Genomic DNA, 13,571 nt, shown 5'->3' with positions numbered 1-13,571 from the left:
TTTCAAGCATACCAAGGAAAGTCCAGTCCAGCTTGAATACATATAGTCTTTTTTTAAACAACATTTTTGGTCAGCTCGATCTTATTAATTGGTACGACCGATTACCTCCACCTAACTCATACTTTCAATACGCATCGTAGGGATTAGATGTGAGTATGACAAAATCGCACACTGAAAAAATAGTGGTGTCACGACTGTTCATACCGGAGCCAAACTTGTGGGCCAATTGTCAACCTCTGAACAACCCATACATAACGACCGAGAAGGGTTTGAGAGTAGCGAAGTGTCCTGAAAACCCTACATCGCCGAACAAGACGGCTTGAGAGCTGAATGTCCTGAAAAACCCTAACATACGACGAAGAAGGGTTGAGAGCTAGGGATGTCCATGGGAAACCCTACATACGACGAAGCACGGGTTTGAGAGCTAGGGAAATGTCCGAAAACCCCTACATACGGCGAAGAAGCGTCCTGAGAGCCTATGGATGTTCCTGGAAAACCCCTACATACCGACGAGAAGAGGTTTGAGAGCTAGAATGTCACTGAAAACCCTACGATACGACGAAGCAAGGGTTTGAGAGCTATGGATGTCCTGAACAAACCCTACATACGACGACAGAAGGTTTGAGAGCTATGGATGTCCTGACAACCCTACATTACCGACCGAAGAAAGGGTTTGAGAGCCTAGGCATGTCCTGAAAACCCTACAACGGCGAAGAAGGTTTTGAAAGCTAGCGAATGTCCTGACCAAAACCCTACATTACGACGTAATTGAAGGTTTGAAGAGCTATGATGTGCCTGAAAACCCTAACCACTACGGCGAAAGAAGGGTTTAGAGAGCTAGAATGTCCTGAAAACCCCTACACTACCGCCCGAAGAAGGTTGAGGGCTGGAAATAGTCCTGAAAAACCTACATACGCACGAAGAAGGGTTGAGAGCTAGCGAATGTCCTGAAAACCCCTACATACAGACGCAAGAAGGTTGGAGAGCTAGGGATGTCTGAAAACCCTACATACGACGAAGAAGAGAGTTTGAGAGCTATGAATGTCCGAAAAACCCCTACATACGACGCAAGCAAGGGTCTTGACTGAGCTGGCACGTCCTGGACAAAACCCTACACTAACGACGCAGAAGGGTTTGACGACGCTATGCGACTCTCCTGAACCCTACATACGACGGGAAGAAGGGTTTGAAGAAGCTACTGGAGTGTCCTGAAAACGCCTACATACGACGAAGAGGGTTTGAGAGCTAGAATTGTCCATTTGAACCCTACACTACGGCGAGAAGGGTTTGAGAGCTACAGGATGTCCTGCAAACCTACAGTACGACGAACGAGGGTTTGAAGAGGCTAGGATGTCCTGAAAACCCTACATACGGCGAACACCGCCTCTCTGAGAGCTAGGACTTCCTTGAAAACCCTACACGACGTAGAAGGGTTTCGAAGCTGCTGAAATGTCCTGACAAACCCTACAATACGAGAAGAAGGGCTATTGAGACAGCTAGGATGTCTGCAAAACCCTACACGAACGAAGAAGGTTTGAGAGCTATCGAATGTCCTTGAAAAACCCTCTACATACGCCGCAAGAAGGGGTTTGAGGAGTATGGTGTGTGTGCCTCCAGTTCATGAAATACGCTTCCTCCCCACCGGCTCACACAGGTTTTCAGAGCATGCTAGATCGCTAATTAGCTAGATAGCTAATTACCACTGGTGTTCAGAGCACGCTAGTGTGTGTGCCTCCAGTTCATGAAATACGCTTCCTCCCCACCGGCTCACACAGGTTTTCAGAGCATGCTAGATCGCTAATTAGAGCAGGTGGCCGCTTTTCCCYACTGTCTCACTAAATAAGCGATGTAACATGGAGATATGTGGGTGGGGACAAGATGGCCGCATTAAACTGACCTCCTAAACTTTAAATTGAATTCAAGCCCRAATTTGAGTTTAAAAATTACGTTTTTTTGTTGTCTTTAAAAAAAAATATTAGTTTGATGGTTTGGGTTGTATTCTTTTGTCCAAGACTGATGGTTTATCTAGAATCATTTACCCAAGTCAATCCCTTTTTCTTTCTTCTAATAACATTTAAAAAAATATGTAAATTATGTTATATTTAGATTTGTTTGGAGGAATAAAACATATTACATTCGGAAATCACAATTAGTGAAAGACTATGATCGTGGAGMTTCACAGGCTATTGATCTTGAGTCGTTAGTGGGAGCTTTTAGAATTAAATGGTTGAAATGATGTCTGTCTAATCCTACCTCTATGTGGTATCATATCCCAGTCTGGTTAATACATTTGGTGGACTTGAATTCCTAATGAAATGGGATTTTGACCCTCCCAAATTACCTGTCAAATTGTCTAAGTTTCACCAGCAAATGTTATTTTTTTCTGGAAAATGATATTCAAGCAAACATTTTCCCCCCACAAAACATTGATTTGTAATAATAGTTATTAAAATGAATAGGAAATCCATTTTCAAAGGCCTTTGGTTTGACAAGGGTATTAATTTTGTATGTGATTTGGTAGACAACACTGGGGAGTTTTTACCGTTTGATGAGTTTATAGGTAAATGTCAGGTTAATATTACTCAGAGAATATATGAAGGTTTGCAAAGCAATTCCACTTCCTTTACTTGGACTTATAAAGCACCCTTTGTTATGAGGATGTTCTCTCTTTTCCAAGTTTACAAAATGAATGACTAATCTTTTAGATTAAAAAAAATGCAACAATAAGTGGATACAATTGGCAGTTAATGAAGTAATTTTTGGTTGTTATAATTAAATACAATGCTATGGAAGGGACCAGCCCATGCTATGGAAGGGACTAACCCATGCTATGGTCAAAAGCGACTACCTTTTACCTTACTTGTCCAGTTATACTTTTTGTTCCCAAAAGTTAAGAAACTAATTTTAAAATATTTTCTTCCATCTACTCTGTAAATGATCTCTTGCACAAACTATTCCATTTTGACCAAATGCCTTGTGTTTTTCTGTTCCTCTGATTCAGAACCTATAGAGCACTTATCTTTTTCATGCCGCCATTCTAGTCAACTATGGATTGAAATTCATGAATGGTTGTGTATGAAATCTCCAGAATGACCTGTGTTTACCTTTGATGGTGTTAAACAGCATTATGCTTATCCCTGTAATTCCAATCATAACTACTTTTAACATTATATTCACAAATGTAAATGGGCTGGGAAAATCCCTTATTTTGTAGTTTTTTTCTTTTCTTTCATTGAACTGTTACAATTTTATAAAACCCTCAAACTTGTGAAACTTAAMTTGGAAAAATGATTAGAAGTCATGTCTCTGAATGTCTGTTAATGTCTCATTGCCTTGTCACATATTAATGATGTCCTGAATTATTCTTTTCGCCTGGTGTTCTATTATATAGTTTGTCATTGTATTCACAGGAATGTCCCTGTAGTGATGTGTAATATTGTTATTATTGTTGCAATAAAAGATTTAACATGAGARATGTCCATGTGGGTACACCAACCCTAACAATGTGTGTAGTGATTTAAACATTCGCAGATTAGAAAAATACGTGTTTGGAAACATAAGGAACGTCCCGCAGGCGATGCGTGTTAATGTTTAAACTAGCGTCCATGTTGTTAAGACAACTCGACCGGTCAGAAGACACCATCAAAGATGTGTGTAACTAAACCAAGACACTACAGCCTGTCGTTTCCAATGGGAGCAAATGAGTCATAGTGGGAAAACAGGGAAGGAAGTGGGCAGAGCCAAGCACAAGCTAGCGAGATCCTATTGGCGAGTTCTAGACGAAATCTGCATATTTCCGTTAGGGAACGKCTTCTCTAAAGTGCGCGTGTGCAATAACTCGACTCGCCATTCCACTCCTAAACAACGCGATTTTAAACGTTTGCAACGGGTAAAGTCTACAAAACTRAGTCCACTCTGTTCATAATATAWTTTAGTTTTGGGAAAAGAAAACTGTATTGAGATCAAATGTTTCAGCYATGATAAAATGTGCAAAACGTCAGCCAAACTCCATCTAGTTCCATCTTCTCCCAACGCCGGATAGTGGGCTTCCTCTCACTACCATATTTGTGTGAAGCGGATGCTTCACATTTGTACATCCGATGAAATATCTGTCTCATTKTTCTCTGTGTGATACTATCGTTAAACTTTGAGTGTTAYTGTTAAAACTAGTGCCTGGGATCTTAAACGCAACTCTCCTGGTCATAAGATACTATCGTCAATAGGAGTCAATGAATGGGGTAGCACATTCACACACACCATGAAAATAGATGAGTCACCATCAAGTTGGTTTCATTATAGATGTATCTGAATATTKTTAATCAATGAAAGTGCATCGCATAGGTGCAAAATGTGTAAAAAAAAAGTTGTGCGGGGAAAATAACTTCGCAAACCAAGAAACAGCRAGGGAAACTGTAGAAAAACAGGTCTAGTCAAGACAAGTAGCTATCAGGTGGCTAGTTAGCTAACTAATGTGGTTGTTATGTTAGCTATCAGAATTAAATGTATACTAACTCACCGCTGCAACACCAGGAAGATGGGGAACCATGGGGGAAGCTTGAGGAATCTATGGCAATGCAAACATTGGAGTTTAAATGAGGGCACTCCATCAAACTAGATTGGGTAGCTAGCTAACGTCTCCAAGTTTTAGCAGTGTTGTTGCGCTAGCTACGTAGCAGCTTTGGTAAAAGCTAGCTAAATTCGRTAGCTAATTAGCTYTTGTGTCGTGATTAAATMGTTGCTTAATTAGCGAGCTAACGTAGCAACAGACCATATTATAGATAGTTGTATTKATTTATCTTAATTTGAGACCATTTCGATGGGAGCCACGTTCAAATTAAAACCTATCACGCCCAAAAAGTGTAAACGACTCAGAGGCTGGCTCCAAAAACATTTAAGAGAATTCAGAGGAAGTGACGTTGTTAGCTAAAACAAGTCGAGTTGTTAGTTATTGGTTAACCATATTGTCCGTCAACATCTCACTTTCTGTCTGTCACGTTTTGTCTACCCTGCTATCCCTATCTGTAGCTGATCAAACCAGCAAGGAAATCAACAACACTTTCCTAGACTTTATATGGACAAATAAACAACACAAACTTGAGAAGTCTGTAATATCAAACCAAAGAGCGGATGGTGGCTTGACGTACTAGATTTCATTGATGTCAACAATACCTTTAAAGTAAACTGGATAAAAAGATGTTTAACTCTGGATAAAAGATGTATACTTAGGGAATGAATKTATATGGTACTTCATTCCTTGTCATTTTTTCTAAAATTGGGTGGACTTACATTTTTTGTGGAACTATTCTCTAGCAAAATGACCCATCAAACTGTCCAATTTCATGAACAAGCCCTTTTAGCCTGGAAACTATGTTACGTCCACAACTTCTCCCTCACACAAGGCATTTCTGTGGAACAACAAAGATATTGAGGTTAAAAACAGGTCTTTGTTCTTCCCTAAGTGGTTTGAAATAAATATTATATTTGTGCTTGATTTATTTGATAAAGAAGGAAATATACTTTAGCAATAAGGCCCGAGGAGGTGTGGTATATGGCCAATATACTAGAGCCTAATAGATGACTTAATCGTTTTCTACCAAGCATCAAGCATCGGCTGCAGGTGTACACAGCCCATCCAACCATCTACCTACCTCATTCCCCATATTTGTTTGTTTTTTTCCTGCTCTTTTGCACCCCAGTATTTCTACTTGCACATCCTCATCTGCACATCTATCACTCCAGTGTTAATTGCTCAATTGTAATTATTTCGCCACTATGGCCTATTTATAGCCTTACCTCCTTACTTCATTTGCACACCCTGTATACAGATTTTCTATTGTGTTATTGACTGTACGTTTGTTTATGTGTAACTCTGTGTTGTTTTTGTCGCACTGCTTTGCTTTATCTTGGCCAGGTCGCAGTTGTAAATGAGAATTTGTTCTCAACTGACTTACCTGGTTAAATAAAGGTGAAATACATTTTTTTTTAAATACCAGTGGGAAAGAACGGTTAGTGCAGCAACCAATGCACTCCCCTGGGTGCGAGGTGTTCCTGGAGAAGAGGTCCACAGGGACCATCACTAAAGAGCTCGGGGGCCTGATAGCTAGCTCACGACCATCAGTAGCAACCGAGTCCTGCCCTATATACCACAGATGGAGCTGATGGTTGAGAGTCAGTGAAGACCGACTCACACCCAGATGGACCTGACGGAGAGAGAGATCAGTGAAGACCAGAACTACACCACAGATGGACCGACGGAGAGAGAGATCAGTGAAGACCAGAACTACACCACAGATGGACCGGAACGGAGAGAGAGTCAGTGAAGACCAGAACTACACCACAGATGGAGCTGAAGAGAGAGAGATCAGTGAAGACCAGAACTACACCGCACAGATGGACCGTTGACGGAAGTAGAGATCAGTGAAGACCAGAACTACCCACAGATGGACGCTGATCGGAGAGAGAGATCAGTGAAGACCAGACTACACCACAGATGGACTGACGGGAAGAGAGAGATCTGTAGACCAGAACTACACCCCAGATGGAGCTGACGGAGAGATCAGTGAAGGATGACCAGAACTACACCCCAGATGGAGCTGCGGAGAATCAGTGAAGACCAGAACTACACAAGATGGAGCTGACAGAGAGAGAGATCGGTAGAGACCAGAACTACACCAGATGGAGCTGACGGAGAGATCAGTGAAGACCAGAACTACACCACAGATGGAGTGTGAGAGTGTGTAGAGAGATCAGTGAAGCCAGAACTACACCAGCAGATGGAGCTGACAGAGAGAGAGTCAGGTGAGACAGACTCACCCCAGATGGAGCTGACGAGAGAGAGATCAGTGAAGACAGAACTACACCCAGATGAGCTGACGGAGAGAAGTCAGTGAAGACCAGAATACACACCAGATGAAGCTGAGATGGGAGAGAGATCAGTGAAGACCAGAACTAATACACAGATGGAGCTGATGGAGAGAGAGATCAGTAGAGACCAGAACTACAACCCAGATGGTGAGCTGAGGTAGAGGATCAAGCTGAGACCAGAACTACACCTCAGATGGAGCTGAGGTAGAGAGAGATCAGTGAAGACCAGCGAACTACACCCCCAGATGGAGCTGACGGAGGGTCAGTGAAAGACCAGAAACTACACCCAGATGGAGCTGACGAGAGAGAATCAGTGAAGACCAGAACTACACCCAGCATCGGAGCTGAGAGTAGAGAGAGATCAGTGAAGACCAGAATCTATACCACGGAACCGATGGGGATGAGAAGAGGAGACCGTATCAGTAGAGACCAGAACAGCACCCCAGATGGAGCTGACGGAGAGAGAGATCAGTGATAGACAAAGTGTAGACCCAGACTTAATCTCATACAACCTGCCTCACTCCCACGATGAGCTACGGAGATCAGTGAAGACCAGAACTACACCCCAGATGGAGCTGACAGGGAGAGATCAGTGAGACCAGAATCTCACGACCGCAGTATGAGGCTGTGTGAGTGAGGAGAGGATCAGTGAAGACCAGAACTACACCCACAGATGGGCTGTAGAGAGAGTGAGACTCGAGATACTCAGTGAGACTCCGAGACAATACTAGAGGTGTGTGAGGATAAGAGAGGAACTGTGAATGAGAGAGGATCAGTAGAGACCAGAACTACACCCCAGATGGAAGAAGGTAGAGAGAGATCAGTGAAGACCAGAACTACACCCAGATGGAGCTGAACGGAGAGAGATCAGTGAAGACCAGAACTACACCCCAGATGGAGCTGACGGAGAGAGATCAGTGAAGACCAGAACTACACCCCAGATGGAGCTGACGGGGAGAACAGTGAAGACCAGACTACACCCACAGATGGAGCTGACAGAGATCGAGTGTAGAAGACCAGAAACTACCACCCAGATGGGCTGAGATGAGAGAGATCAGTGAAGACCAAGACTATCCACAGATGAGCTGAGAGAGATGAGATCAGTAGAGACGAACTTCAACCCACGCATGGAGCTGACGGAGAGAGTCAGATATGAAGACCAGAAATACACCCAGCTGAGCTGACGGACGGACATGCTCGAGAGACGCGTGAAGACCAGAACTACACCCCAGATGGAGCTGAAGAGAGAGATCAGTGAAGACCAGAACTACCCCCAGATGGAGACGTGAGCGGAGAGATCAGTGAAGACCAGAACTTACCACAGCATGGACCTGACGAGAGAGAGATCAGTAGAGACCAGAACTAACACCCCAGATGTGAGCTGAGAGGGAGAGATACAGTGGAGACCAGAGACTACACCCCATGGGAGCTGACGACGGAGAGAATCAGTGAAGACCAGAATACACACAGATGAGAGCTAGGTGAGAGATCTCAGTGGGACCAAACTACACCGCATAGGAGTCTGCGGGCAGAGAGAGGATCAGTGAACGCAGAACTACACCCCAGATGGAGCTGACGGAGAGAATCAGTATGAAGACCAGAACTACACCCCAGATGGAGCTGACAGATGAGATCAGTTGAAGACCAGAACTACACCCCAGATGGAGCTGAGAGTGAAGAGAGATCAGTGAAGACCAGAACATACACAAGATGGACCTATGCGGAGAGAGAGTCAAGTAAAGAGACCAGAACTACACCCAGATGGAGCTGACGGAGAGATCAGTGCAGACCAGAACTACACCCCAGATGGAGCTGAGAGAGAGATCATGTGAAGACCAGAATTACACCACAGATCGAGCTGACGAAGAGAGATCCATGTGAAGACCAGAACTATACACACCAGATGGCCCTGACGAGAGACGAGATCAGAGGAAGACCAGAAACTTATACCACAGATGGACTGAGGAGAGAGAGATCAGTGAAGACCAGAAACTATCACCCACAATCGACTACGGCAACGGACGAGAGAAATCATGAAGACCAGAACGTACACCACAGATGGACCTGCGCGAAGGAAGATCAGGTGAAGACCAGAATAAACGCACCACAGTTATGGACGCTGCACCGTGAGAGTACGAGATTTCAGATAGAGACCAGACTACACCCATCAGATGGAGTTGACAGAAGAGATTCAGGTACGAGACCAGGAACTCATCCACCAGATGGAGCGTGATGAGAGAGAGATAGTAGAGACGCATGAACTCTCTGTATGAACCTGAGAGCTCAGAATCACAATCATCACAGTGCGATGTCAAGTGTATATACATGATATTTATTGATTAGAGGTGATGCACAGCAGTGACGAATGTGCTTGGTCGATAGCGAAGCTTAGAGGAGTTCAATGCAAGTCTGCGCACTTGCCAAGGGGTGATTGTGCCAGAGAAGCAGTTCATCAGTCAATCCTGAAAATAAATGTCCATCACATGGACACCGGTGTTGGCGGCCACAGGAGGAAGTGGGAGCCCCAGACTAGAGTGGGAAAGAGTGTTACGACAGGAATATGTGGCAGCCTTCCTTACTGGCGGCTCCCACTCCATATTTGTGGAACATGTCACCTCTAAGTCTGGTGTTCCATGTCTCTGTGACAGTTCACAAAGCCAACAGCCCTCTTACATGTTGCCAGAGGTTATTAACTACATGTGGACCCAGCATCATGGGAGACCATTCTGGATACATTGGTGACGTCCACTATCGTATCTGGAGATGCACGGTGTGAGATTCACCAGGCCATTGTGCTCTTGCTCTGCACCATCGCTCTCGTCTCTTGCCCCTTATCCCCTCAGTAGACTGGATGCCTCCTTGCTCTGACCACTCTCAGGCCTGGACTACTTGGCTTCCCACCTGAGTACTCAGGATCCGACCCAAGACTGTGCCTTCTTTGCTCTGTACACCATGCTTGGACTTCTTAGAATGTTGCCGCACCTGACTTCCTTTTCACTTAGGAGCCTCGTTTCTCCTTTGGCTCTGACACCTCCTGACTCTTGTTCTTCCACCGCCTGATCCTCCCCAGGAGACTGTTTCTTCCTTTGGCTCTGACCACCATCCTGCGACTCTGCTTTCCACCTGATCCATCCACTGAACGTTCTTCCTTTTGGCTCTGACACCATCCTGGACTGCTGCTTCCCACCCTATCCTCCCCCAGAGACTGTTCTTCCTTTGGCTCTGACACCATCCTGGACTCTGCTTCCCACCTGATCCTCCTCACAGGACTGATCCCTTTGGCTCTGACACCATCACTTGAGCTCTCTTCCCACCTGATTCGCCACTAGGAGACTGTTCTTCTGCTCTGACACCATCCTGGACTCTGCTTCCCACCTATCCTCCCTGCTCCAGGAATGTTCTTCCTTTGGGCTCTGACATCATCCTGGACTCTTGTCCCACTTGATCCATCCTCCAGGAGACTGTTCTTCCTTTGCTCTGACACCATCCTGGACTCTGCGCTTCCCACCTGATCCTCCACTGGAGACTTTTCTTCCTTTTGCTCTACACCTATCTCCGCCTCTAGCAGACTTCTCATGTTCGCTCTTATCTCCATCTGCTTCCCTGATCCTCCACTAGGAGACTGTTCTTCCTTTGGCTCTGACACCATCCTGGACTCTGATCTTCCTCCACCTGATCCTCCACAGTGAGATGTTCTTCCTTTTGAGCTCTGACACCATCCTGGAGCTCGGCTTTCCCACCTGATCCGTCCACTGGGTGAGATTGCTTCCTTTGGCTCTGACACCATCCTGGACTCTGCTTCCACCTTATCCTCCACTAGGAGACTGTTTCTTCCTTTGGCTCTGACACCATCCTGGTGACCTGCCTCCCTCCCTGATCCTCCACTAGGAGACTGTTCTTCCTTTGGCTTGACACCATCCTGAGACTCTGCTTCGCCTGATCCTCCCGATAGGTCTGGCTCTTTGGCTCTACACCATCCTGGACTCTGCTTCCACCTGCCTCACTAGGCTTGTCTCCTGGCTCTCACGGCGACATCCTGGACTCTGCTTCCCACCTGATCCTCCACTAGGAGAGCTGTTTCCTTGGCTCTCGACACCATCCCTCGGACTCTGCTTCCCCTCCTGATTCCTCCCACTAAGGACTGTTCTTCCTTTGGCTCTGACACCATCCCTGGACTCTGCTTCTCCACCTGATCCTCCACTATGAGACTGTTCTCTGCTTATGGCCTCTAGCACCATCCTGGACCTCTGCTTTCCCACCTACGAATACCTACACACTAGGGACTTGTTCTAGTCCTTTACGACCATCCTAGACTCCCTACCCACCTATGGCGTCCTGCGAACTGTTCCGCCTGAGCCACTACTTGCTTCACCTGTCCTCCACTAGTGGAATGTTCTTCGCTGGTTGCTTACATCATCCTGAACTAGCTTCCACCTGGACTCCAGCATAGTGAGTAGTCTGTTTCTTCCCTTTGGCTCTGGACACCATCCTGGACTCATGGCTTCCCACCTGATCTCCACTAGGAGCAGATGTGCATTGTGTGCGAGGTTGAGAATAGTACTGGTTGGAGAGACGGAGGGGATTTTTAGAGAGATGCCTCAACACATTGAGGTAAGCTATAGCCTAACCTAATATTTTTAGCAGCTAAGGGTTGTAAGTGGTGGCATTTGGGATGTATGAAGAGGAGTGTACGTACTTTCAGGATAATAATAATTAAACTAGTTACGTACGAACAGGCCCATGGAGGCAGTTAATCAAACCCTACTCCCCAGTGCCATTGAACAGGCATCCAAGTGTGATGGAGGTATCCTTTGAGGGACTCGAACGCTGATATCGAGATATAATCAGGATGGGCAACAAAGAGACCAAAAGATACGACCCCGAAGGAGGCTCAAAGTTCACCTGCAGGAATTCGGGAAGAGAGGTATCTGTCCCATAGGAGCCACGTAAGCACTACGACTCCACAAAGGTGGGCATTTACGGCAAGGTGGCCAGAAAAAAGGCATCGCTTAAAGAAAAAAATAAGCAAACACGTTGTGTTCGCCAAAAAGGTATGTGTGGGGACTCCCCCACATATGAAGAAGTACTCGTAGATCGGAGACTAAAATTGAAGCTATGTTTGGCATGCAGAACATGCAGTCTGGGACGCTAACCCAACACCTGCTCATCATTCCTGGAACCAGCCATCGCCCCAGTGATGCAGCTTATGCTGTGGGGATGGGTTTTCGTCGAATATGTGGTAGAAATGGTCAGAATTGAAGGAATGATGGATGGCGCTAAATACAGGGACATTTTTGAAGGAAACCTGTTTCAGTCTTCCAGAGATTTGAGACTGGGACGGAGGTTCACCTTCCAGCAGGACAATGACCCTAAGCATACTGCTAAAGCAACACTCGAGTGGTTTAAGGGGAAACATTTAAATGTCTTGGAATGGCCTAGTCAAAGCCCAGACCTCAATCCAATTGAGAATCTATGGTATGACTTAAAGATTGCTGTACACCAGCGCAACCCATCCAACTTGAAGGAGCTGGAGCAGTTTTGTCTTGAAGAATGGGCAAAACTCCCAGTGGCTAGATGTGCCAAGCTAATAGAGTCATACCCCAAGAGACTTGCAGCTGTAATTGATGCAAAATGTGGCTCTACAAAGTATTGACTTTGGGGGGGTGAATAGTAATGCACGATCAAGTTTTCCATTTTTTGTCTTATTTCTTGTTAGTTTCACAATAAAAAATATTTAGCATTTTCAAAGTGGTAGGCATGTTGTGTGAATCAAATGATACAATCCCCCAAAAAATCTATTTTAATTCCAGGTTGTTAGGCAACAATATAGAAAAAATGCCAAGGTGGTGAATACTTTCGTAAACTGTATGTAGTTCTGTCCTTGAGCTGTTCTTGTCTATTAATGTTCTGTATTATGTTTCATGTTCTGTCTGGACCCCAGGAAGAGTAGCTGCTGCTTTTGGAACAGCTAATGGGGATCCTAATAAAATACCAAATAAAGGGAATCGGAGTGGATTTATTTTTTACCCCTTTCAATGGACGTGCTACCTTGTCCCGGACCTGCTGTCTCGACCTATAAATTCTCAGTTATGAAAAGCCAACTGACATTTGCTCCTGAGGTATTGAACTGTTACACCCTCTATAACCACTGTGGTTATTATTTTTGATGTAAAATACATTTGATTGATTGATTTCTATGCTGCATGCTGTGTATTCATTAACTGTCTGAGTGATGTGACCTTTTTATATATTATCTGTAACATATTTTAGTGTGTATTTAATCTGCAATTTTACTTCTTAAAGTGTCAATCAGCAGTWGAAACAATAACAAAGTGTCCTCCCTGCTCATCTTTTGGTAAAAAGCTGASGGATGGMGCTGYAGAAATGTAACCACTCTCAGATRAATAGAGCTATAGATGCAAGGACTGACCATCCATGATATCAACATTATAGTTTTAACCATGTTTTGAGCGTATACAGTGTTTGTTTACATTTACTTTGTTTACAAGCATTGGAGTAAAACAAGTTTATATTTGGGGTTTTCATTGGAGTGTGATTATTGAACTAAGCTCATGAGGCATTTATAAATTCGGATTCTTCAAGAATCAATGGTACATATCATTAATTTATAAGGCAAAAACAGATGTAAGGCAACTGCTGATTGCCCCTTTAAGGTATGCTACTGTTGTTTGTCTATTGATCATGTG

The 13,571-nt window shown here is 44.6% G+C and overlaps 1 protein-coding gene across 1 annotated transcript in view; it reads right to left on the bottom strand.

The window, feature by feature from the left end:
• The window catches only part of LOC112074475 (ubiquitin carboxyl-terminal hydrolase 3-like), a gene marked incomplete at its 3' end in the record, with an annotated part of 36,633 nt that extends 31,743 nt beyond the window's left edge, over window positions 1-4,890 (bottom strand). Inside the window, exon 1 of the mRNA XM_070440550.1 lies at window positions 4,517-4,890. Within this exon, the coding sequence (XP_070296651.1) occupies window positions 4,517-4,607 (91 nt within the window). The remainder of the gene's footprint in view (window positions 1-4,516) is intronic.
• Between the last annotated feature and the right edge of the window lie 8,681 nt (window positions 4,891-13,571).

The sequence above is a fragment of the Salvelinus sp. IW2-2015 genome, unplaced genomic scaffold, assembly GCF_002910315.2.
Source record: "Salvelinus sp. IW2-2015 unplaced genomic scaffold, ASM291031v2 Un_scaffold2649, whole genome shotgun sequence".
Taxonomy (NCBI): domain Eukaryota; kingdom Metazoa; phylum Chordata; class Actinopteri; order Salmoniformes; family Salmonidae; genus Salvelinus; species Salvelinus sp. IW2-2015.
This window is presented reverse-complemented; position numbering and strand designations above follow the sequence as displayed.